At 39.4% G+C, this 23,612-nt stretch overlaps 1 protein-coding gene across 2 annotated transcripts in view; it reads right to left on the reverse strand.

Moving 5' to 3' along the window:
- Nucleotides 1-1,022: 1,022 nt before the first annotated feature.
- Nucleotides 1,023-23,612, reverse strand: part of LOC754406 (solute carrier family 23 member 1) — a 38,482-nt gene continuing 15,892 nt past the window's right edge. For both annotated transcript variants that reach the window (XM_030993366.1, XM_030993359.1), the window contains exons 2-14: nucleotides 14,163-14,438; nucleotides 12,831-12,988; nucleotides 11,528-11,619; nucleotides 10,531-10,637; nucleotides 9,399-9,544; nucleotides 8,922-9,045; nucleotides 7,657-7,813; nucleotides 6,554-6,807; nucleotides 5,194-5,323; nucleotides 4,432-4,581; nucleotides 3,585-3,680; nucleotides 2,888-3,097; nucleotides 1,023-1,631 (exon numbers count right to left, since the gene is read on the reverse strand). In XM_030993366.1, the coding sequence (XP_030849226.1) occupies nucleotides 1,579-1,631; nucleotides 2,888-3,097; nucleotides 3,585-3,680; nucleotides 4,432-4,581; nucleotides 5,194-5,323; nucleotides 6,554-6,807; nucleotides 7,657-7,813; nucleotides 8,922-9,045; nucleotides 9,399-9,544; nucleotides 10,531-10,637; nucleotides 11,528-11,619; nucleotides 12,831-12,988; nucleotides 14,163-14,414 (1,929 nt within the window). In that variant the 5' untranslated portion in view covers nucleotides 14,415-14,438 and the 3' untranslated portion in view covers nucleotides 1,023-1,578. The remainder of the gene's footprint in view (nucleotides 1,632-2,887; nucleotides 3,098-3,584; nucleotides 3,681-4,431; nucleotides 4,582-5,193; nucleotides 5,324-6,553; nucleotides 6,808-7,656; nucleotides 7,814-8,921; nucleotides 9,046-9,398; nucleotides 9,545-10,530; nucleotides 10,638-11,527; nucleotides 11,620-12,830; nucleotides 12,989-14,162; nucleotides 14,439-23,612) is intronic.

The following is a 23,612-nucleotide window of genomic DNA, read 5'->3' on the forward strand; positions in this document are numbered from 1 at the left end:
CTCCCCCTCCCCCCTCCCCCCTCCCCCCCCCCCAAGTGGTGACAAACGAAATGACAGAAAAGGCAAGGTGGAGGAGAAAAGGACGAGGAAAAAACGCTTGGATCACCACTGTAATGATCATTAATGTTGGGGGCAAATGAAAGCGTATTTTACAAGGTCTAAACTTTTCACCTTTTCAATTCTTCTCATAATATATGTAATTTCCTCGTAATCTATACAGTAACAAAGCGATTATGTGAATATATTTTTTAACAATATCACGACTGTTGGTTCGGTTCTGCGTTTTTTTTCTTAGAATTACGCTGTCTGCGACCTGGTGACCGAGTTCTAAGGAATAGTGATATTTTGTTTGTGTCAAGATTTAAACAAAATGACAAAATGACCCTTTGTTTTCATTTATGTACATGCCAACTTGTGAATTTTTAAAAACAAAGTCAGATGAAATAATTATACATTATTGCATTGGACCTAAATGGAGAAAAAAATGGTGCGTTAAACTTTTATCTATGACAGATCCAAGAAAGTATACTGGGGGCAAGGGCGTATCCAGTATTTTGTAAGGGGGGGGGGGGGCAGTTTTTTGCCCAATTCGTGAGAAAATATTTAGCGGCGAATCAGCCAGCCGGCGAATAAGCGGAAGGGGGGGGGGGGGGGTGTAAGGAGCACTGTTTTTTAAATTTTATTTTGCCCAATTCGTGAGAAAATATTTAGCGGCGAATCAGCCACCCAGTAAATAAGGGAGAGGGGGTGGGGCGTGGCCCATTTTCATTGTTTGTAAATAAAAACATGTTGGTCCCCCATGATCCTCTTTTTGTTATGTTAGTTGAGAGCTGAGTTAATGAGTAGCCACCTGTCAGTGACCTCGCTGTGTGGTCTAATCCCTTCTGGCCCAGTAGTATTGACGATCTTTAAGTTATGAAGCTAAAAACTTATTATCAACATTGTACATTTCCTTTTTGTCATACATATAAATATAAAGATAAAAGTGTAATCACTTGCAACTGATACAATATTCAAATGAATTTTTTTCAGAAGATAATACAAACATACAATAGTAAAAAAACAAAGCAACATTCATAACAACGTCAATTAAAGGAAAGAGAATATCATCACCAAGTTTAGTTCAATTAGTAATATAATCACAAAACGTAATACCCGATCAAAATAGTTTACAATAAACTGTGAAAGACAATGTGTATAGGAAGAACTGGATTTTTTTTTATTTGTTAAAACAATATGCTGCAAAGTTATCATGAGACAGCCTCTTTTACATCTACATTACACCAATAATATATTCACACGATAATTTCGTCATAATCTTGTTGCCCACAAAAAAGTTGCGTCATTTTGGTTACCCTCTGGTAACTTTTCACAAGTCCTGTGAGACCAACACATTTTCGGTCGAGCTAATATCAGTCTCGTGGATAATTGTTGCCTGAAGGCACTCTTGACCAATTATAGTTTCGGTCTGGTAGTACTATATCGGCCTCCTGTGCTGAAGCCCTCTACGTTGGCCCACAGAATGAATACCTTGTCTTGTCCATATACAATTTGTTTTGGTTTTAAGTGAATGGTGAATCAGAGAGGTGTGGAGTTAGATGTGACGTTTACTGCTTCTGGTTGTTCTGGATCTAAAACAAAGAAGGTAGTCAAAAATAGAATAAGAGATGGATGAGGGAAAGAGAGAGAGAAAGAGAGAGAGAGAGAGAGAGAGAGAGAGAGAGAGGAGAGGGAGAGTAAAAGAGGTGAAAAATAACATAACCAATTATTTCAGATGATACAATCCTTTAAAAACGGAAAAGTAGAAATCTTAGTATTACACAAAAAATGTGTTTAACAATTTCAGCCCAAATACTGGAGTAATGTTGTCATTTTACTTTCAATCTATATCAATATGAATTTTTAATGAAATTCAATCGAACATTCGTCCTATAACACCTGCTTAAATTCAAGAGATGTCGTTGTCTGCCACTGCTCATGCTGGGAGTCCAACAAAAGAGATCAAAATGCAAAAGTCAAAATAATCATCGGCAAAAAGAAAATAATCAAAATGTAGCGGAACCATTGAAAAAAGCAGCAACCGAGCGCAGGAATTAAAGGGGAAGTCCACCCTGAAATTAAGTTAGTTTTAATAGGAGTAGAAAAATGAGAGAAACAAGTCAGTGAAAGTTTGAGCAAATTCCGATTAAAAATAAGAAAGTTAGGATTTTTGAAGTTGTGATCAATCAAACACAAATTGGCAACTCTATGACGTATCATGCGAGCTCAACTTCCATTTGCTCAGTACTAAAAAAATCTAAAATTTTCATTTTCCCTCAAGAAAAATTTCAACCATACATGCACCCTAAATATAATAATTGCAAATATGTTTCTATACTCCCCCTGCAAGGAACAAATATATATTCCGTCATCAATAACGAAGAAAACATGATTTTATGGAATATTATGCACAAAGCAAATGAAGGAGAGCTCGTATAATAAGTCACAGAGTTGCCAATTTGTATTTGATTGATCACAACTTCAATAATTCATAACTTTCTTATTTTCATTCAGAATTTGCTCAAACTTTCACTCACCTGATTTCCTTATTATTCTGCCTCTATCGAAACAAACTTATCTTGGGGGTGGACTTTCGGAAGTTTAGAGAGGGAGGGAGGGAGAGAGAGAGAGATAGAGAGAGAGAGAGAGGGGGAGGGGTGAGGGGTAGGAGGAAAAGTTTTAAAAAACTGAAAATATGGGAAGAATATGGTATTAGTAAGAAGAAAAAAGAGGAAGGGGAGGAATTCAGAAAAAGAACAAATACCCACAATAATGGTCATGAATGAGATAAAGCAATACAAAAATTTTAAAAAATAATAATAGAAATGACGTAATCTCCACAACTTACCAAGTCGCTTTCTTCGTCGGCAGCAGCCCGTGAAGTTTGGACAGAATGGCAGATAATAGAAGCACGGTACTTTGTTGATCACCCGCATCAATAACCAGGGTAGCTCATAGCACTTGTTGACGAGCTCGGTCACCTTTTCATTGACGGTTCCGTCCTCTCCGTCCCCTGTGAGGCGTTGAAATTTGATGATCCCCCTCTCTTCAATCGTTCCTAGAAAAGAACAACGAAAACATGGCAGCTATAATAATAATAATAATAATAATAATAGGCATTTGTATAGCGCCGTCTATCTAGACAATGCTATTCCGAGGCGCACAAGAAAATTAGAAAGAATGAGAAAGTTTGGACGAGAAAGTTCGGATGAGCTATGGTTACTATATTTTCTACGTTTGTTGATGATATTATCTCTCACTTTTTATACCTTTCCTCGTTTCATTGACGATTAACATGAGCTCGGAGTCAGAGGCGTTGCGTGTCCAGCCGTTGAGGGGCACCGGCGCCGTTAAGAGAGCAACCCCCCTAAAAAAAAATACACACTGGTACTCAGAGGGTCTTCTTTCATTGCTCATTTCCCCCGTTCTCTCTTTTTTCATATCTCCTTTCTTTTCATTGCCTTGGGAGGGCATGTCCCCCGACCCCCTCCCCGTCCCCGCCATGTAGTTGCTACGCCACTGCTGGATTCATCACAATATCTTACCTGGGATGGTGTTGTCCAGTATAAAACCAAAGAATCCTCCAACAAACATACTGGTACTTAGGAGAACAACGATGATTTGGTCCAGTTCAGGTACGCCTACAATAAACAAAATAAGTATTTACCTTTATTGAACCATTAACTATTATGACAGAAATTCTCATAATATTTAGTATTTAGTCAAATACAGCCAAACATGTTTATTAAGGACACAGAAAGTGGCCATTGTAAACAGGTTCTTCAAAACACATATCATATTTCGAGAGGTAGTTAATATCGATGACCACTAAAGACAGGTGGTCTTCACACGGGGATGGCCGCTATAACAGGTTGACTATACCTTTATATCGATGGTTGGCTAATTGGATAGACAGACAGAAAGATTCACGTACACTATATAATAATGTATGTTATACCATTTGATAATATAACTTGACAAACTTGGTTTCACAATTAGAACAAAAATTATCTGTTTCTGTAGACCACCAATCAGATCAACCTCTTCTTTATGAAATAATAAAAAAAACATAACATAAAATATTATGTCTACGGGCATGCCCAGATATAATAATGCATTATTTCTTAATTACAGCTTGATGATTGAGCAACATTTGTATTTCCAAATGCTTTTAAAAATATCCAGGGTAATCTCTTTCCTTCTCAAAACATATAAAATTGCCTTGAGCTTTCGCTCTGGCAGGCTTGTGATCTGCACAATGGTTTACTAACTAATGTCTGTATTATCTTTACTAAAGAACGAAAAAGGTTATGCGGTTTATACTTTACGTTATACAACAAAAAGTCTTACAAAATATATCTACACGTTTACATAAAATGTATTATTTAATACCTGTGGCAATGTACGCCGCGTTCTCTTCACTCGAGATCCAACTCGGAATACAAAGACCCGAAAATATTGCAAATCCAAGGACGAAGATATTTCGTGATGAGTTGAGATCAACGAACTGAAGGTTCGATAAGCCCACCGCTGCCACCATTCCTGTGTAACAGATGGGGAGAAGTATTGTCAACAGAGTACCGAAGTGCTAACGTCATATTCGCGCGTCGTCCAGGTAACTGGTTCTAAACAACAGAGACTGCGCATGAGGTTCACCGCTAAATCATTCAAGCAACAGACTGGATCAGGGCCAATTCAGTGTTTCGGGCTGGTGTTCTCACCACACCATTGTTTGGCACAAAATTGTTTGGAACCAGCTACCTGAACAACCAGTATGACGTCCCACATAGGTTGTATTATGTAGAATATGAGGTTAAAAATTATAACAAGACAAAGGTGGTAAGGGGAAGAATAGAGCAGGAGAGGGAGAGTTAAGATCAATGTACGTAAGGTTTGATAATCCCACCGCTGCCACCATTCCTGTGTAACACACATTTTAAAGGAGATTTAGGTTACAGTCGGGTTAATAAATTATTAACCCGACTGTCAATCAAGATATTGAGACTACTGTCTGTATCGGAACGATGAACAACATTTTCTTTATATTTTGTTTACTCTTGTCATAACTATGATTTTGTTTTCTGTCCGATGCACCCGGGTGTCAACCTAATCATACAATCGTGTGCAAAGGGCATTAATGATGACGTATCTCACCAAACATGACGAAGAACATCCCTCCCACGATTGGATCAGGAATGGTGACGAAGATGGCAGCAAACTTGGGTAGACACCCAACGAGGATCATTATCGCTCCCCCGGTTTGAATGACTCTTCTACTCCCCACCTAAAACCAGATAATAAATTATGATAAGATATACGCTATGAACATGACGGACAAAGAAAGGGGACAAAGTATACAGTTCCTCATTCTACCCTCAACAATAATTTACTGTGGTAGACAAAGGGACATCTCTTCACTGCTATTATGTAAAAATGTGTAGAACAGGTGAATAAGCATGTGACACCTGTTATACGCATTTCTACATAATAGCAGTGAAGGAATGTTTCTTTGTCTACCACGGGGTCTACCACAGCAATTGTTGAGGGTAAAATGAGGAACTTTATAATGTTGTCCTCTTTCTTTGTCCGTCATGTTCATAGTGATAATCAACACGATTATCCTCTCTGAATAGACCAGTTCTCTAAAATATTCAAATTTATGCACGTTTCTTCCTGGGGACCTAGTGACGAGTCATACCATCAACATAAATGAACTACAACACTTGGAACCCAGTCCACTCGGATTCGGACAAGTTTTCAGGCTGTCAATAAAAACCTTTGTTCAAATAGTATGCATAATATTTGAATATGCTAGTAAACCGGTCTGACTTTTAGAAACAATGATTTGGAGCTTTATAGCCCAATTGGTTTTTATGTAATTACCAGCTACTCTTTTGTTCTCGTTGTGATCGACAAGTATAAGCGAATGAGCCAAAACAAATGAATATCGTGCTCAGATTTGGCGACAAAATGTTAAATGTGGGACATAATCCTTCAAATCCAATTTGAATGAGAGGACAAAATTAACTAGCCCGTCCTCTGATGAGTTTGAACCTTGAAGATGGAAGCTCATTATAGTCTCTCATCTAAATAAGATCGTTAAGTTCAATTAAGCTGATATATCTTTGCAAAATCGGCTACGCCCTTGAATTACATTTTACAACTTAATTATTAATATTCCTCGTAAATTCTTTGTGTTTTGTGTTTTTCGTAACTCAAGAATGAAAGGTGGACTGTTGAAATAGGGCCTTTGTTAAATAGTTTTGGATGTGGGTTTCAATACTTCACACTCTCTAGAAACATAAATTGGGACAAATAAATATTCCACATTCAAAACTTGGTAAGGGTAAGAATAATTTAGTTGTAAATGATCAATTCATAATCGGAGCAATAACCTAATTCGTTCCCTTTTCCTTTTTTAAATCACTTTCTGATTTTATTGTGGATACAAGACTCGAATCCACCCTGCACATCCTCATCTCTTTAAATTTGTTAAAGAAAAAACATGACTGACCTTTGTAATGCCGATGGCGCCAATGTTTTCACTGTACGATGTTGTCCCGTTCCCCGACCCGATAGCTCCAGCGAGCACGCACGAAAGACCTTCGATCAATATACCACGATTCACCGCGTGGTTTGGAGGGGGCGGGGCTCCAGCTAGTCGGGCACATGCGTAGTAGTCGCCCACCGATTCGATCATGGAGGCGAGAACCCCTGCTAGCATGCCGAAGACTCCGGCGATCGTGACGGTGGGAAGACCCCATTGACCTAATTATAAAAATTATAGGACAAAATAGAATAAAATATAATCATCATTATCATTGTTTTTATCATAATTATTATCATTATGTTGTCATTATCATTTACATTATCATTATTGTAATTACTACTATTATCATTATTTTTATCATAGTAGAATCTTGAATATTATTATCACCATCATCATCATTATTACCATTATAAAATTATCTATTATTCAAGTGTTTCCAAGACGAAAATTGGAACCGAAGAGGATTTTACATTTGGATTAATCTGTCCATAAAGAAACAAAAAACACTTTACTAAATGAGAGAATATTTTATTGTATATCTGTGAAACAAATGTTTCCCTTCGATGCTCGTTATGAAATGGGCGTCACTGATATTCGGGGGGAAGGGGCAAAACAACATAGTAGAGTTGTGTTGAAAGAGATTCTGCTAAACACCGTAGCGACCTAGCGACAAATACCAATATTTTGATATTATATATTAATAAATTACAGAGCTTATAGAAAAATGATTCCCCTTAACTAATCTACCTATATTTTTATCATTTCTCATAGGGTCGAAGGGACAACAAGAAATCATGAGGTAACATGCCTCAACCCCACCCCCTCCCTGCTCTTAAGCGGGACTGCACGACTTGTATCTACTTACGCCCTCTATAAAGTCAACAATCATCATAAGCGGTATCCGTTGATCCCCCATGGTCACCCTTTTCTTATGTTAATGAGAGCTAGTTTGATGAGATAACCACCTGCCAGTGACCACGCAGGGAGGTCTAATCCCCCTGGCCAAACTAGTGCAGATAATGCTTTTAAAGGCTAGCTCGATTGTTTATTCCAGTGATCGCACGTACCCGGATAAGGAAATCTGAACCACGATGCATCTTGGATAACCGAAGCTCGGATGTCGGTCCTGGCCAGGTATCCGTAAACACTCGGACTGTCCGGAAACACGTCAAACCTCGTGAGGAGGTAGGCGAAGAGCCAGGATAACAGTATCGCCAAAATCACCTTAACAGAAAAAAAAAGACGCAATAACAATTTATTTGAATCATTTTAAACGTTGTTTTAAATGTTTGTTGCACAATTACATATGCGAAATCGAAATACCCATTTTAGACCATGATTGTTGCTTTAAAGGGATAGTTGAGTTCTGTTTTCAGACCGCAAATGCCTTCAAAGTGCATGGTTATTGCTTTTATTCTTATCTATGACATTTATAGTGCCCTTTAGAACCTAAAATTGTTATGAAGGTAATTTTATACCCCAAAATGTGTGAAATTTAACCAATACGATCATACCAATTCAGCTCCACTTAAAAAAAAACACGGTGACCGTTAATTAATTAGTTAATTTAAAAATAACAATACATGGGCCGGCTAACTGTGGGTTATATAAGCAACACGAAAATGCCAACAAAAAAGCCAACATCGGCATTGGCTGAAATACGACGTACAAGGCGTTATTTCGTTTTTTTTTTCTTCAAATTTTTCAAAATATCTAATATTTGTGGTGGTACACAAGTATTAGAAATCGTCATATTTCAGCCGTCTCTGAACCGATTTTGATTAAACAAAGATGATTTTGTAATTTAACTATTATGTTCTTTCAAATTCGACACTCAGTTTTTGTGTATAAAGCGCCCTCTGCAACAGAACTCAACTATCCCTTTAAGATCACTAATATATGCCTCTCCTTCTCACGATCTCGACGCAATTTGCTTACATTTTATTTTGCGCGAGCTAACTGAATTTAAACTAATATTTCCGATGGACGATAAGAGTAGAATAAGAATATTTCCAGAATAGAGCAATAATGTTGGTTCTACGAAATTTATGGGAATTGCTCCTTTGAAGAAAAAAACGTAGCCTTGATCAAAAATTGTAACCCTAATGCTAACCCTAAATATTTGACGAAATAAACCCCAGAGCAGGTCTTCGGTATTGTTCGAACCCTTTCATCCCCCCCCTCTCTCTCTCTCTCTCTCTCTCTTACCTCTCTCTCTCTCTCTCTATCTCTCTCTCTCTCTCCCTCTCCCTCCCTCCCCCTCTTTCTCTCTCTCTCGTTTACTGTACTTCTTAGCATTTAAATCGAAACAATAATGCTTGTCTACACTTACAGGAAAGAGTCTGAAGATGTACATCCTAACAAGACGAAGTTTCTTTTGCGATCTTGAGAAAGTGCAGAATGGGATGTATGCCCGAGCTAGATATTGGGAAAATAGGACCATTAATCCGATCGTTCTGGAAAAAAATATAGGAAGAACAAAACAAACAAAAATGAAAATGCCGTATAATTCCTAATGACTTCTAAACTGTTCTTTAACATTTCGTGGCTGTTTGGGAGATGCTTTAAAGCCCCACTGCACTACTTATAGATGCTTGCACCCTCTATAATTATAGCAAGCAATGCCTAATCGGTGCATGTTGGTCCCCCATGATCCCCCTTTTCTTATGTTAATTGAGAGCTGATTCGATGAAATAACCACCTGTCAGCGACCTTGCAGGGAGGTCTAATCCCCCTGGCCAAACTAGTGCAGACGGGCTTTAATATCAATATCTTTACCGAATACAGACATGACAGAAGTAAAACTCACAGAGAGGCGATTCCCCAGTGTGACCCAGCAAAGCTAGCAGCAGCAGGGAAGAGAGAAAGGCCAATGAGTGCGATGGTTGGAGCGATGACCAGGGGTCCAAGAAAACGAAGCAAGAAACCGATTCCTCCTGTGATACCAATGATGACCTAATACAGAGAAAGACATTACGGTCATCCCTATCTTGACTCAAGATAGGATTCTTGAGGAAGGGCGTGCCCCCTCCCTCCAATGAACCTTCAAGCAACAACAACAAACAATCATTAAATAAATAAACAAACAAACAAAACGGTGGACTGACTGTGAAAATTAAAAGCATTTTCCATTTTACCCCCCCCCCCCCCCCCCCCTGTTCTCCGTCTAGCATTGCCCCTGAGTAATGAAGTCAATCAGTGCAACTATGTATCCTTGATGACGCTACAGGAATTTGATAAAGACAATGAGCCAGTTATAAACCTGGATATTTTGACAATGTAAGTAAGGTCATTGTGGTCTTCAAAGGAAAAAGAATGTCCCTCCTTCCCAAAACCGAATAGATTTGTTGCATAGAGGTGTTGTATAAAAAAACATATTTGCAATAAATATATTCAGGGGTGAATGTATGATTGAAAATATTATTAAGGGAAAATATAATTATTTTTAAGTATTTCAGTACAGGGCAAATGGGAAAGGAGCTAGCAAGATACGTCACAGAGTTGCCAACGTGATTGCACCTTTAAACGTACACAACTTTCGTATTTTTTAATCGGTTCTTGCTCAAACCTTAATTAACATGTATCTCTCATTTTCTGCTTCTATTAAAACTAACTGAATATCAGCATGGACCTTCCCTTTAATACTCCCCTTTATTCCCGACACGGCACTAATATCCTTTGGCAAGATATTAACCTACACTTGCTACTCTCCACCCAGGTGTTAAAATGGGTACCCGGTAGGATGCAACCGTCATTTTTGGTCAAACAGTTTTGAGCGCCAAGTGACGCCTGGCTGGAAAGGTCCCTAGGGAGTGGAGATTGTTTGCGGGCAAGCACAGTATCCAATGACTGGGGTGATACTAATAGTATATCTGTAAAGCGCTTAGAGACGTCCGAGATGTATTAAGCGCTATATAAAAGCTGAATATTATCATTATTACCTGAAAGCAGGACGCAACCATGATGTCTCCTTGAAGCTCTCTCATCCTGCCTCTCCAGAACTCTGTTCTGTTTGCCAGCACCTCGGGCGGCACATCGGTGGCATTGTCTGAGAACAGGGTAAAGAATAATCCGTACAGGTCCTAGTACACTCTTTCTATGTCACAGACAATACCCCTTCCGTTGGGATTACCGGTTTTGCAATATACGTACGTACATTCACCTTTTAATGCCCCAAAATATTATATACCCCCCTCACCATTAAAAAGACATACACACAAAAAAAATACAAAATACAGTATGGAATAGGGACAGGACCAATAGAACAGCAACTGCTTGTGAGGAATGGCCCTACACAGAGAGAGAGATAACAGGGACCCCTCTGTAAAACAGCATTGTTATGCTAACAACGCTGAGTAGGGCCATCCCTCCGTCTTCCCTTTTTTTTATAAGTATGTCTTTATGATTGTAAATATATATTTGTTGATGTTTTTGTTTAAATGACGTAAAAGAAACACAATAAAACATATACCAGGTAGCTAAAGAGTCGGTTTATTATTACCTCCCTATATTTGCCCCTGTGGCATAGCCACAAGATTCAGGATTCAAGATTAAATATATTCTTTAAAAAATGACACACTTTAAAGACGAAGCTGAGTGCTGGTCATTGAATGGCATGCTGAAAGACAATGTATGTTGTAAATAGGAATTTCATATATCGTGAACTTTTGGCACCATCGAGATTATTTTGACTCTCTTTTTGATGGATATCGCAAGAAATGAAAGCAAATATTAAAATGGATGCATAGGACTGTAAAACAAAAAGATTATATAAAGATGTGGCAGGTTAATTTGCTGTGAATCATAATGCCATACTTCCTCCCATAATTCATACTTTTAGTTTTTGCTTCTTCACAATAGAATATGAACAATGCGAAAGTTCACATATTATTTTCCACTTTTGAAAAAAATAAATATGATATTTGAAGTAGCTCTCACCTGGTAACGGATCTAAGCACGGTCCCTTCAAAGCCAAAACGGCAAAACTTGGTGCTAAGAGAGAAAAGGTTCCGCCTTGCACGATGGGTAATCTAGAGTAGATGACAAACAGTGGTCGAACGGATATCCGTTAGACCTATAACTCATAGGAAATTATTCAAATACAATGGGCGGTTACCTGAACGGGTCTCTATATGTGATCTATCTCACATAGGAAACGATTCGCATACAGTTAACGGTTAAACCGAAAGTAGTTGAACGGGTATTCCATCCGAACTGTAGTATATAAAAAGCAATTCAAATATTTACAATAAACGGTAATAAAGTGAGCTGGTATGGTAAATTAAAAGTCTATTTCATAGAAGCAAAGAGATAAACATGAAAACGGTGAACGGAAGAGCTTAGTTTCAATGAACTTTAAAACTAGCCGCACATGTACTGATCCGATCTGTAGTAAGTCGGAAACGATCAAATACACTGAACGGTTAGAACTAGCTGTCCGGGTATAAATCTGATTCGATCTACAGTAGATATAAAAATAATAGACATACGATTGAACGGTTAGAATAAGTTGAACGGAAATCACAGTTATTACTTTTTTCATCATCAACATCATTATTATCAACTTCCTGTTCAAGACGGGAAGAAACTTTACACTCTTCCTTTGAAATGTTGCCTTTCCTTATATACGAAACTTCGTTATTTTCAGTTCAGAATTTTACATCGAATACTAGGTGTCAACAAATATCTTCACACTATGGTCATAGCGAATTCTAATTTATGTACATTTTGCTTATGTTCTGTTGAAAGTATTTCACACTTGCCTTGGGAATGCCCTGTTACGCATCAATTCATTCAAGACTTCCAAAGCTCTATTCTAAACAATGAAGTGCTTTTGAATAAAAAATTGCCTTTTGTTTTGTTTCCCAGATGGTACGCATTTTATTTTTGTCATTTTATATGCAAAACACTACATTCTCTGCAAAATACAAAAGGGAACGGCTATATTTTTTTGCAGAAGATGCTTAAACGTTGTTATGAAGTTGAGCGGGTTCTTTCTATCAAACGCAATAAGTTCGTTGTATTACTTGATAAATGGAGACATGTGCAACTGATTGTTTTACCGATATGTCACAACATGTACTTTGTTCAAATGTATTGTTTCGTTCTTGCTCAAGAATGATTGAATACATTTTCTTTGGAAAAAACACCGCAAAGACTCCCTTTTCACTATCAACAGTACAATAATCACCACCACCATCCCTATCATCGATAATGATTATCGCCATCGTCCATCTCTTACCTGTTACCGACGAATGTTTGTAGAAGGGTTGCGACACCGGATACGAAGAACATGGTTGCGATGACCTCGGCCAAAGCGACATTGTTGTCGCTGATACAGAGACTTGGTGCGAGGATAAGAGGGATGGCTATGGTTGAACCAATCATCGTCAGATAATGCTGGAGAGGAGTGGACAGAAAAAAAGTAATAAGATTAATAGCATTGACCATTGTTTGTGACTAGGGGATTAAAAACTTTCAAACTTTTCAGTCGGGCAGGCAAAACGATGATAATATGTCGGCATTTTCTTCCGATTTTTTTTTTTTTAATCATCCCTCTGAAAACTGACAATTTACTACAGTCTGTGTAACTTGTACAAAGTTGGAAGCAAATGAGTAGAGTAAAAGTGCCATAATAATGGGACCCATTTATTACAATTATAAGATGATATACAAGTCAATGGCAGAGCATGGGTCGAGCCTATATGAAGAAATTACTGTTACTGTCCCTGTTGGTACCAGCGGCTGATTGGGGGCGACAGACTTAATACTAAGCGGACAACATGCGAAAGAATGAAGCTAGCGAGTGAGGGGAGCGTGTGGAAAAGTGTCGTACCATATTATTTTCACGTTGCCTTTCTTCATTATTCTTTCATTTTTTAAATTTCTGTATACATATATATTCTTCATCATTCAACTGAAGGGAAACGTGCCCCCATCCACCTAGCTATGACATTAATCGTGTTAATGCAATAATAAATGACATGAGGACATATCACATGTTTCACACAACAACAACAAAATAGAGTGAGGGGGAGGCAGAAAGACAAATAGAAAGATACAGGGAGTGAGAGAGAGAGAGAGAGAGAGAGAGAGAGAGAGAGAGGATAAAATAGAGAGATATATAGAGAGAAGGAAGAGCGAGAAAAATAGAGAGAGAGAGAAAGCGAGAAAGAAAGAGAGAGAGAGAGAAGAGAGAGTGACAAGGAGAACAGACACAGAGAGAGACAGAGACAGAGAGAGACGAACAGACAGACATATAGACATAGAGACAGAGAGACAAAAACAGAGATAGAGACTGAGATGGAGACAGACAGACATACAGGTAATATCTTTTTTACCTGGAATCCGAGTAAATAGAGAGATACATGTATAGAGAGAAGGAAGAGCGAGAAAGAGAGAGAGAGAGAGAAAGAGAGATAGACAAGAAGAGAGAGAGACAGAGAGAGAGAGAGAGAAAGAGGGGAGACAAACAGACAGACAGAAAATGACAGATAGACATAGACATAGAGAGACAAAAACAGAGACAGGGACAGAGACGGAGACAGACATACAGGTATACTTTAATTTTTACCTGGAATCCGAGTAACACGGATATATACCAAGCTGGAGTGTCTTCTATTCCATACGACATGTCCCCCTTGAGCTTGGCCAGGACCGCATCCGCCTGCTTCTGAGCTGCTGCATCATCATCCAACCCAGCGTCCTCTCCGTAACCATTGGAAACCTTTGTTCCATTGGTAGGAGGGGATGAGGAGGAGGACGAGGAGATGGTTGATATTGGTATCGCGTCAGGCGTGGCGTCGACCTCCTTGCCGTTATGCATGGTGTTGGGATTGTCAGGTTGAGCCTGAATGAACAGATAGACGGTAAAAAAGAGATGAAATAAAACAATTTTTTGAAAAGGATTTACTTTAGGTGAAGAGTGTAGTTACCGAAATGCTGACGTTCAAATGACACCTCAATAACTCTCCGCAGGTAATTGCATGTCATCTCGTTTGGGAGCAGATACATTTTGTTTTTAAACGATACATATCAACATCTACCGAATTATAACAATTATAAAAAGGATATCCTGTCTTAAAACACTCCTCAATAAACCTTCACCACCAACTATCACCCGAAACGGGGTGGAGTCCTTTGTCATGAGAGACAAAGAGCTCAGTCAGAACATAGGGAGGCAGATTTTATTTGACATTCCTATTTGACAACTCAGACCACATGATCCTTGACTGCGATGGGGCATGATGTTTCCAGAAGGTCATTCATTTAAACTCTACAGATCAACATCTACCGAATTATAGTAATATATATTGAGGTAATATTCTTGAAGGATATCCGGTCTAAATACACTCCTCAACAATGGACCTATACCTTCACCACCACTGTCACCCGAAACGGGTGGAGTCTTAAGTCATGACAGTCAACGAGCTAAGTCAGAACATTGTATTACGTCTATGGTCAGAACATAGGTAGGCAAATTTCATTTGACATTCCTATATGACAACTGCGACAACATGATCCTTGACTGCGATGGGGCATGTTTCCGGAAGGTCATTCATTTAAACTTTACAGATCAACATCTACCGAATTATAGTAATACATATTCTTGAAGGATATCCGGTCTAAACAATGGACCTAAACACCTTCACCACCACCGTCACCCGAAACGATAGAAGCCTTTAGTCATGACAGACGAAGAGCTCAGTCAGAACATAGGTAGGCAAATTTGAATTGACATTCCTATTTGACAAGTCAGACCACATGACCCTTGTTTGATAAGGGGCAATATGTTTCCGGAAGGTCATTCATTTAAACAATACAGATCATACATATAGAGGTAATAAACCTTCACCCCACTACCAAGGAGCCTTTTAGTCATGACAAAGAGCTCAGTCATAGGGAGGCGAATTTGATTCCTATTTGACATGATCCTTGATTGTGATGGGGCATGATGTTTCCCGGTAATTTATTCATCGTCAGACCTCAAATGTGTGTATTTGATTGTATACATACCTCAGAAGCTTTGGGGGGAATTCAGGACAATAATTGCTTACCGTGAGTACAGTCAATAAGGGAGGGGGAAGGCTATCTGTCTTATTAAATGTGAAAGAAAAATCAGGTATAGAGTGAGAAAACCTGGTGGAGTTCGTCCGATCTTCTTTTACCATCCCCTTCTTCCTTTCCCCTTCCCTCCCCCCCCCCCCCTTCTGTGTTCGCTCTTCAGTTTTCGCTCTTCATTAATTGCATGGCCCCAGTGCCTTTGCCACATGTGCAAATACAGGGAGATAATAATAAACTGTTTTTAGAAGAGGATTTTGGGTATGTTCAGGTGCACAAAAACAAAACATCGACCAAACATTTCATACTTTAGATGATTGGCATGCAATGACATACAGGAAGACATGCTTCAGTTCAAATATTAAAAGCGCTGTTATCTGCTCGTTTTCTTTTTTGGCGCGTCAACATGTTTCCCACTATTTACATTTTTGTCAACATCCCGAACCAGCATGACATTTATTTCAACAGACATCCCAGGATATTTGCTAAGACGGGTCATGCCTTAAACAAAATCATGAACAAAACTTTGAATGACAGTCTCATACCAAGATACAATTCCCATGAAGAAGCTGGGGGAGGGGGGGGGGGGGAAGTACCGATGAAAGAAACCGGAAAAGAAAAAAACGGTTTATCTATTAAAAGGCAATGATTTTATACTTGACGCATGCATTTTAAAGCCCGTCTGGACTACTTTGGTCAGAAGGGATTAGACCACCCTGCTGGTCACTGACAGGTGGTTTTCTCATCAACTCAGCTCTCAATTAACATAAGAAAAAGAGGATTATGGGGGACCAACGGGCAGTTGAAGCCACTCCAGATTAAAGTGGAAGCCACTTAAAAGTACGTTTTCGATTATTCCTTTGAGATGGATTCACTATTTCAAACGTGGATTTCCATTCCATATAAAGTGAAACATAATATGACAGGTAAAATACTGAATGACCACTCTTGTACATTTAGAAAGTACATAATTCATTCTGATTCAACAACAAAACAAATCGTTAGACGTCTTAATCGTTATTTTTACTCTTACCCGAGATTCTGGAAGAATGCTGTGTTCTCAGCAGTCGGGCTTCCAGTTAAATCAATGAGTTGCGATTATCAGTGAATGAGATTTTCAACTACTTTGTTTTGTTTTGTTGATGTTACTGGTTAAAAACTTACCGTAAAATAAACAATGAAGAATTAAATAAAAAAATTCCCTCGGAATGCAAAGTATTGTTACGCACCCCTCAAACAAAGGTTGTAAACTCAAGTTGGATCGATTATAACTCTCTTATCGTGTCATAATCATCGCTTTGATTAGTATCATTATAAAGTGTGATTATTCCTCGGTAGGATAATACCACATTTGTTACGATTTTGCAGCCATGGAGTAAACAGTACATCAGAATGAGGGACAGGGTCAAAAGTGAAAAGTTGTAAATGCACACCAGCCACTGACCCAAAGACCTTTACGCATATATTGTTACCAAAATTCATAATGCGAAGAGACGCCAGCGCCCTGTTTCATATCATTTGTTATCTGTAACCAGTGGTGGATCCAGGGGGGGGGGGGGGGGGGGGGGGGGCCCCCCCCCCCCTTGAGAAAAAAATCATGCAAAATCACGCGATTTTTACCTTTTTTGGGGGATGGCAAATTTTTTTCGAGGACCCCCCCCCAAAAAATTGTGCTCATTCCCCCCCCCCCCCCCCCCCTCCCCCACTGAGCGACTTTTCGGCTGGCTGAGGCGTTGCGATTTTTTTTGGGACTCAAAAAAAAAAAAAAAATGCTTACCCCCCCCCCCCCCTCCCCCCCCCTCCCCCCCCCCCCCTCCCCCCCCCCCCCCCCCCCCCCCCCCCCCCCCCCCCCCCCCCCCCCCCCCCCCCCCACTGAGCGACTTTTCGGCCGGCGCGATTTTCAAATTTTCGGGAGCAAAAAAAAAGACGTAAAGGTATAGACCAGTTCTGGTCATGCGATTGTATTGTGAAAAAAACGTTGTAGAATCGATCAGAAAAGGTTGATCATCTAGCATATAAGTATTGGTGTGTACTGCAAGGTTCTGGAATCATCCAAATGATAAGAAATTTGGCCCAGTCTTGGTAAAGTTACATGCACTGTACACAGAAAGATGTATATGGGACTACCCTATATCTATCCAGCCCAGATAGATATAATACATTACCAAATATATCAATTAGTAGGCGTTTCCCGGCAAAATTTGTATCCTATTAGTCAAAACATATTCTTTCACATGATTGGTAATAAGAGCTTCCATTTCATTTGTTGAAATGGAGGCGTTTCCCAAACTAGTCTTTACCTTTAAGCCTCGTTCACTCTGCACTACGAATATGGAAGAAAAAAACCTTCCAGATGCAAATTAGTACAGCCTGTAATGTCCCAATATTGAATCCCGTGAGATAATTGTGCCAAAATTGATTTTTTTGGCTAACTTTGTCAATTTGGGGGTGCTGAATCCAAAAAACTTTGGTACCATTTTTTTCGACCACGTCTTAGGCGGCCATTTTGAATTTCAAAATGGCCACCATAAAAAATGCATTTTTTACCATTATTTCATATTATAGACATTGGAGAAGGTGCAAATGTGGGATAAAATGTATGCTTATGATGTCTGATATATCAATACACATTTTTATAAAATTTTGCTTTATTTCGATTGGCCGCCATCTTGAAATTCAAAATGGCCGCCATTGCTAATCCTATTTTATCTCATGTCTCAAGTTATAAGCACCTGGAAAGGTTTGTACCGTAACAGTATCATAATACTGATGCTGTGTGTGTTTTCAAACAAAACACAAGCTCCCAGTAACTGACCATTCGAATTGGCCACCATTTTGAAATTCAAAATGGCCGCCATGGAATAACATTTGCTATATTAATTCATTTGAAAGTACCTTAGAATCATCCATTTTGAGAGATCATCTGTATTTAAAGCTTGCAGGACCTGGTACTTAGAATACCGGCTGTCATCTTGATCATCGTATATATGCCTAAACGCATCACCCCCCCCCCCCCTTCTTCCACCCGGGGGGGGGGGGCTTAATTATAACATATAACAGTTACTGAATGTGGTGTTAAAGAAAAACTAGAAAAATAAATTCCTTGGACTGGACGTATTAAAACTTCAGTGTGCAAATACAGGCCTGTTATTCCAGAGATAAGACATGATGAGACACGCATCACATCAGAATGCAGTATCACGTGTCTATGCAGATTGCCAGCATACATCTTTGATATGACATGTGCTCCCCATGTGCTCTCACCCACGTGGATGTATGTGTATAGATACACTATGTAAGTCTGTGTCCCATACAGATTACACACAACTGACAGATTGTTTTACTGTCCCACTAAACCTATTTACTTGTGTAAAGACTCAAGACCTCTACAATGTTCTTCTATGCATTCTGATTTTGTCAGAGCAGCTGTCACCATACCACATGATTTGAGAGGTAGGCCTTTTAAACTATTAAATTTGCCTACAATGTACATTTACCTTTGTTGATAAACAGATGTCAGTTGCTGTTATTTTATAAGAATGTTTAAATAGACATTTGAATATGTGTAATGTGAAGTATTCTCTTTGCTCAAAGTCAATGATGTTACCATCTCGCACATACGTACTGTACAGTAGCTATTTGTATCTGTGTTATTTCCTATGAGTGCTGGGTGTTGAACAGTTTATCAAAGTTATTATAATTAACCCAAAATGATCGGAATAGGCTCCAAGGGAAGCAAATTTATCAATGATGTATTTGTGATCCCTACAATAACAGTGTTTATCAATATGGAATCTAGGGGGAAATTTTTATGCCAACATGGACATCTTAATTCACTACAAACTAGTAACAGATTAGTGAATCTGTAACCAATTGATGCATAATCTTTGCTGTTTTTCCCCTTCACTCCCTTCAGGGTCTGATTCAGATCTTAAATGATGAAAGAGTGGATATGAGGAAACAAAACTGTCTCATGTGTGTCAATTTCCAGGTTAGCCAAGAGAGAACATAAATGATTTATTATTTTTTTATCTTTTCAATACAAAAGTGAGTGATGCATTAATGAATGAATCAAAAATATATTGAAATCTTACTGAAATTAGATTTTGTGAATAAACGTCAACAATACATTACAAACGATTTACATTCCACCTTTATGCTGTCATTGTTATGACTTCATTAATTTGCTCGAAATGAAAGAAAATCTGAAGCTCATTCAGTAATCCGGTCTCTTTCCAGGACTGAACGAGCAGACAAGATGGAGACCTCCGGCCGAAGTTCAAATAAGTGTATCGTATGTTTGCAAGCTGATGAATCAACCCAAATGAACTTGACACCATCCAAATCATCCCTAGAAAAACTCAAAGACTTTGCAAAAAAACGCTCTTCTTTGGGGGAAACTACGATTTCTCCTGTTTGGGAAAGGATAGTAAGTCTTACAGATGAACAATATTTTCAGTCTGTTTTACATTGGGCATGCTACAAACAGATTGTAAATAATGCGAAGTTGAAAAGGGCAGAGAAAAGGGTTCTTGATGCATCATCATCATCATCAAAGACAGCAGTCCAACCAAAGAAAGGACGGCCTTCAAGATCGGTTTCACCGTCATGCAGCAAAGGAGATGTACCAGGGCGACTAAGAAGATCAAGCTCTGCACCGAATGCCAAAAATTGTGTGTTTCAATGCAAAAATGCACATAGTGGTGAACTACATAGAGTAGAAACAGAGTCTATGGGGAGAAGATTAATGTTCATCAAATCAAACACAAAAGATGAAAAATTACGTGTGGCGTTAGCTCATGTTAATGAGCCTACAGATTGTTCTGCATTTGACTTGATGTATCACAGAAATTGTCTAAGGGATCATGAGCGAAAGGTACAGGGCTACTCCAACTCAGAGATGAGGTCCAAATTAAACATTGGCAAACATATTGCTGATATTGACATATTGAATGCTGTGAAATGTTCTTTAAATGAAGGGTTTACTGTGACGATGAATGAAGTTAATGAGTTGTACGTTTCATTCCTTGCTGACAATGACATCGACCCCGGACCTTATCACCACAAAAAACACCTGAAAGCAATAATATCAGAAAACATTGAAGGAGTAAATTTCATAAAATCACATCGTGCCAATGAAAGTGAACTTCTCGTAGGTGAAAAGCTGCTTGGAAAAACTGTTTCTGAACTTCATGAGCAACAAACAGAAGAAGCTGATGTTGAATGTCTTCAGGAAGCAGCTACGATACTAAGAAAGGCACTTGCATCTTCATCTGCTAAATGGAAATTTACAGGTATCCAGTCGATGTCAGAATTTCAGCATCCTCCTCTACTGACCAGTTTCCTTCGTTGGGTTCTCTTTGGCACAAAATGCGTAGGCATTAAGGGAAGACGTAGCCAATCATCAAGAAAAGCAGTCAATCTTATGGCGCAGCAAATGTTGCTTAACTTCAAGACTGACCGTCAAGCAGCATATTCACCAGAATCAGATGCCGAATTCAGAAGGAGGCATGAAACGCCGTTATCAGTAGGATTGGCACTCACAATACACAAGAAGACAAGAAGTAAAGATCTAGTTGATCTTCTATCCCATTTGAACATTGGATGCTCGTATGATAAGGTGCTGCAAATTGAAAAGCGGATTGCCAGTGGAGTTGCAGAAAGGATGGAGACATCTGGTGGGTTTTGTTTGCCACCTTTCATTGAGAAAGGAAAGTCTCTATTTTTCGCAGCGGACAATATTGACTTCCTTGAAAACACTGCCGACGGTCAGAACACTCTCCATGGTACCATTCTGGTAATCAATCAGAACCAGGGTGGGGATAGTGACTCAACCACAGGTCTCCCGGTCAGTGAACCACTCCGGATTCCAGACGATGTCAAACCCATTGATGTAGACATCAAACTACAGCATCCACCATCTCTTGAAGTCAAAACAATCACTGCCAGTTCATTTGAGTTTGGCTCCTTTCAGCATGCCATCAGCGAAAATGAGATGTATGACAAGGCGTGGTTCATGGCATCCTTTTCTACAAGGTCAAATACAACTTCAAGTGCAACACACCCTGTAGCTGCAAATGAATCTCTACACATTGATATTTCTCAACTGACTGAGCCTCTTGATAGTCAATCACCGCTTACAGAACAATCAAGTGATGATGAGACTAGCCTCCACGTCCATTCTGATCAGAACAGTGATACACAACCTGAGGACGAGCAATCTTTGGAGTCGGTTACTTCAGGTGCAACTTTTGAACATTACCTTGTTTCGGATATTGAACAGCCTATGGCAATGACAACTCCTAGTCTAGACAATTCAGGTGGGAATTCCAGAGTCCATGGAATTGAACAAAGTGAAGGAAGCACTAAAACTTCTGAAGGACCTGGTGTACACTCATCAGCCAAAGCACTGAAGAAGACAGTAGTGCCAACCTGGGCAGCCACCAATTCCTTACTCGTTCAGGCACAGCAGAAAGGAAATCAATCCTTGACAAAGAGTGCGATTGTTGCTCCTCTGTTACGCCGACCTCCCACTGACTATTCATCTCTCTTTACAATCTTAAGTCTTGCTCAAGGGATATCAGCTGCTGTGGTTGGTCCTCATAAGAAAACAGTCATCACCCTTGATCTTGATTTGTATGAGAGAGCAACCAAACTTCAATCTTCCACAGGGAACAAGAACTGGATTCTTCGAATTGGTGAACTCCATGCCTGCTTCGCATCACTGCATGCAATTGCAAAATATCTCGAGGACAGTGGCTTGGAATCTATTAGCATTGAAGCAGGCCTCTTTTCCCCTTCAACGATCCGCCAAATATTCACTGGAAAGTGGTTCAAACGTGGTATTGAATTCCACATGACCAACATCATGGCGTGCTATGATCTCCTGTTTGAAGCATCAGTACATCATGAGCACTTGGACAGCATGATTAAGAAATGCGAAGAGCTTCGTAAGAAGTTACACGAGAGAGATAGTGACATTAAACAGGTTTTTGATGAGGTAACTTCGATGATTAAAGAGCATTATCAAACCACAATCATCCAAGAGAATGACGAGATGGCAACATTCTTACTCAACTACATGAAGCAAGTTGAGAGTTTACTGCATGTGATTCGAGCTAGCAGACAGGGGAACTGGGAGCTGCATCTCGCTTCCATGGAAGAGCAGGTCAAGTACTACTTTGCACATGACTTATACAAGTATGCTAGGCTCGTGCCAATCTACCTTCTTCAAATGCATTCGCTGAAGACATCTGATCCTACTACTTGGGATGCACTAAAGGCAGGGGACTTCATGGTCACTAAATCTGGCATCCCATTCACGAACCTATTTGTTGACCAAACATTGGAACAGCTGATCAGGGAAGTGAAAGTAGCTGGCGGCATCACTGGAATAACACAAAATGAAGAAGCACTGGGTAGGTTTTTCCTGATTGCCCCTGAATTGGTCATCCTCATTCAAGACTTCCAAGATGCTTACTGTTGTACCACCAATGACTCTCAAACTACGAAGGAGCACTATCAGCTCAGTGGTTCTGTGGCTCTTCGCATGCACAGAAATTCCTCAACAATCAAGAAAGCAATCATACGACACTGCGAGGGCAATCCATTTGAAATCAGGTCAATGAAGCTGATGAATATGGTATCTAACATGCAAGTTCCTGAAGCTTTCAAGGAGGACATTCTTGAAAGAGATGTAAAGGGAAAGATCATGTTCCAAGAATTTGTATCTGACAGAATAGTTGAGTCATCGGCCAAGAAATCTATCTGGGACCCAATGAGGAAGGCCAAACTGAAGACATTCAGCTCTTGCAGAAAGAAGACACAGTGTAAGATTGGAGCCAAGCTCGTCAAGCTAAGAGAGGATCGCCAACTTCTTGCAAGATTTCTCGTTGTTCAGCAGTCCAGACCTGGAATGATACATTCACTGGGTGACACAATTGGAAAATATGAATTTTCTGTC

Source organism: Strongylocentrotus purpuratus, unplaced genomic scaffold (assembly GCF_000002235.5).
Source record: "Strongylocentrotus purpuratus isolate Spur 01 unplaced genomic scaffold, Spur_5.0 spur5_contig_848, whole genome shotgun sequence".
NCBI lineage: Eukaryota > Metazoa > Echinodermata > Echinoidea > Camarodonta > Strongylocentrotidae > Strongylocentrotus > Strongylocentrotus purpuratus.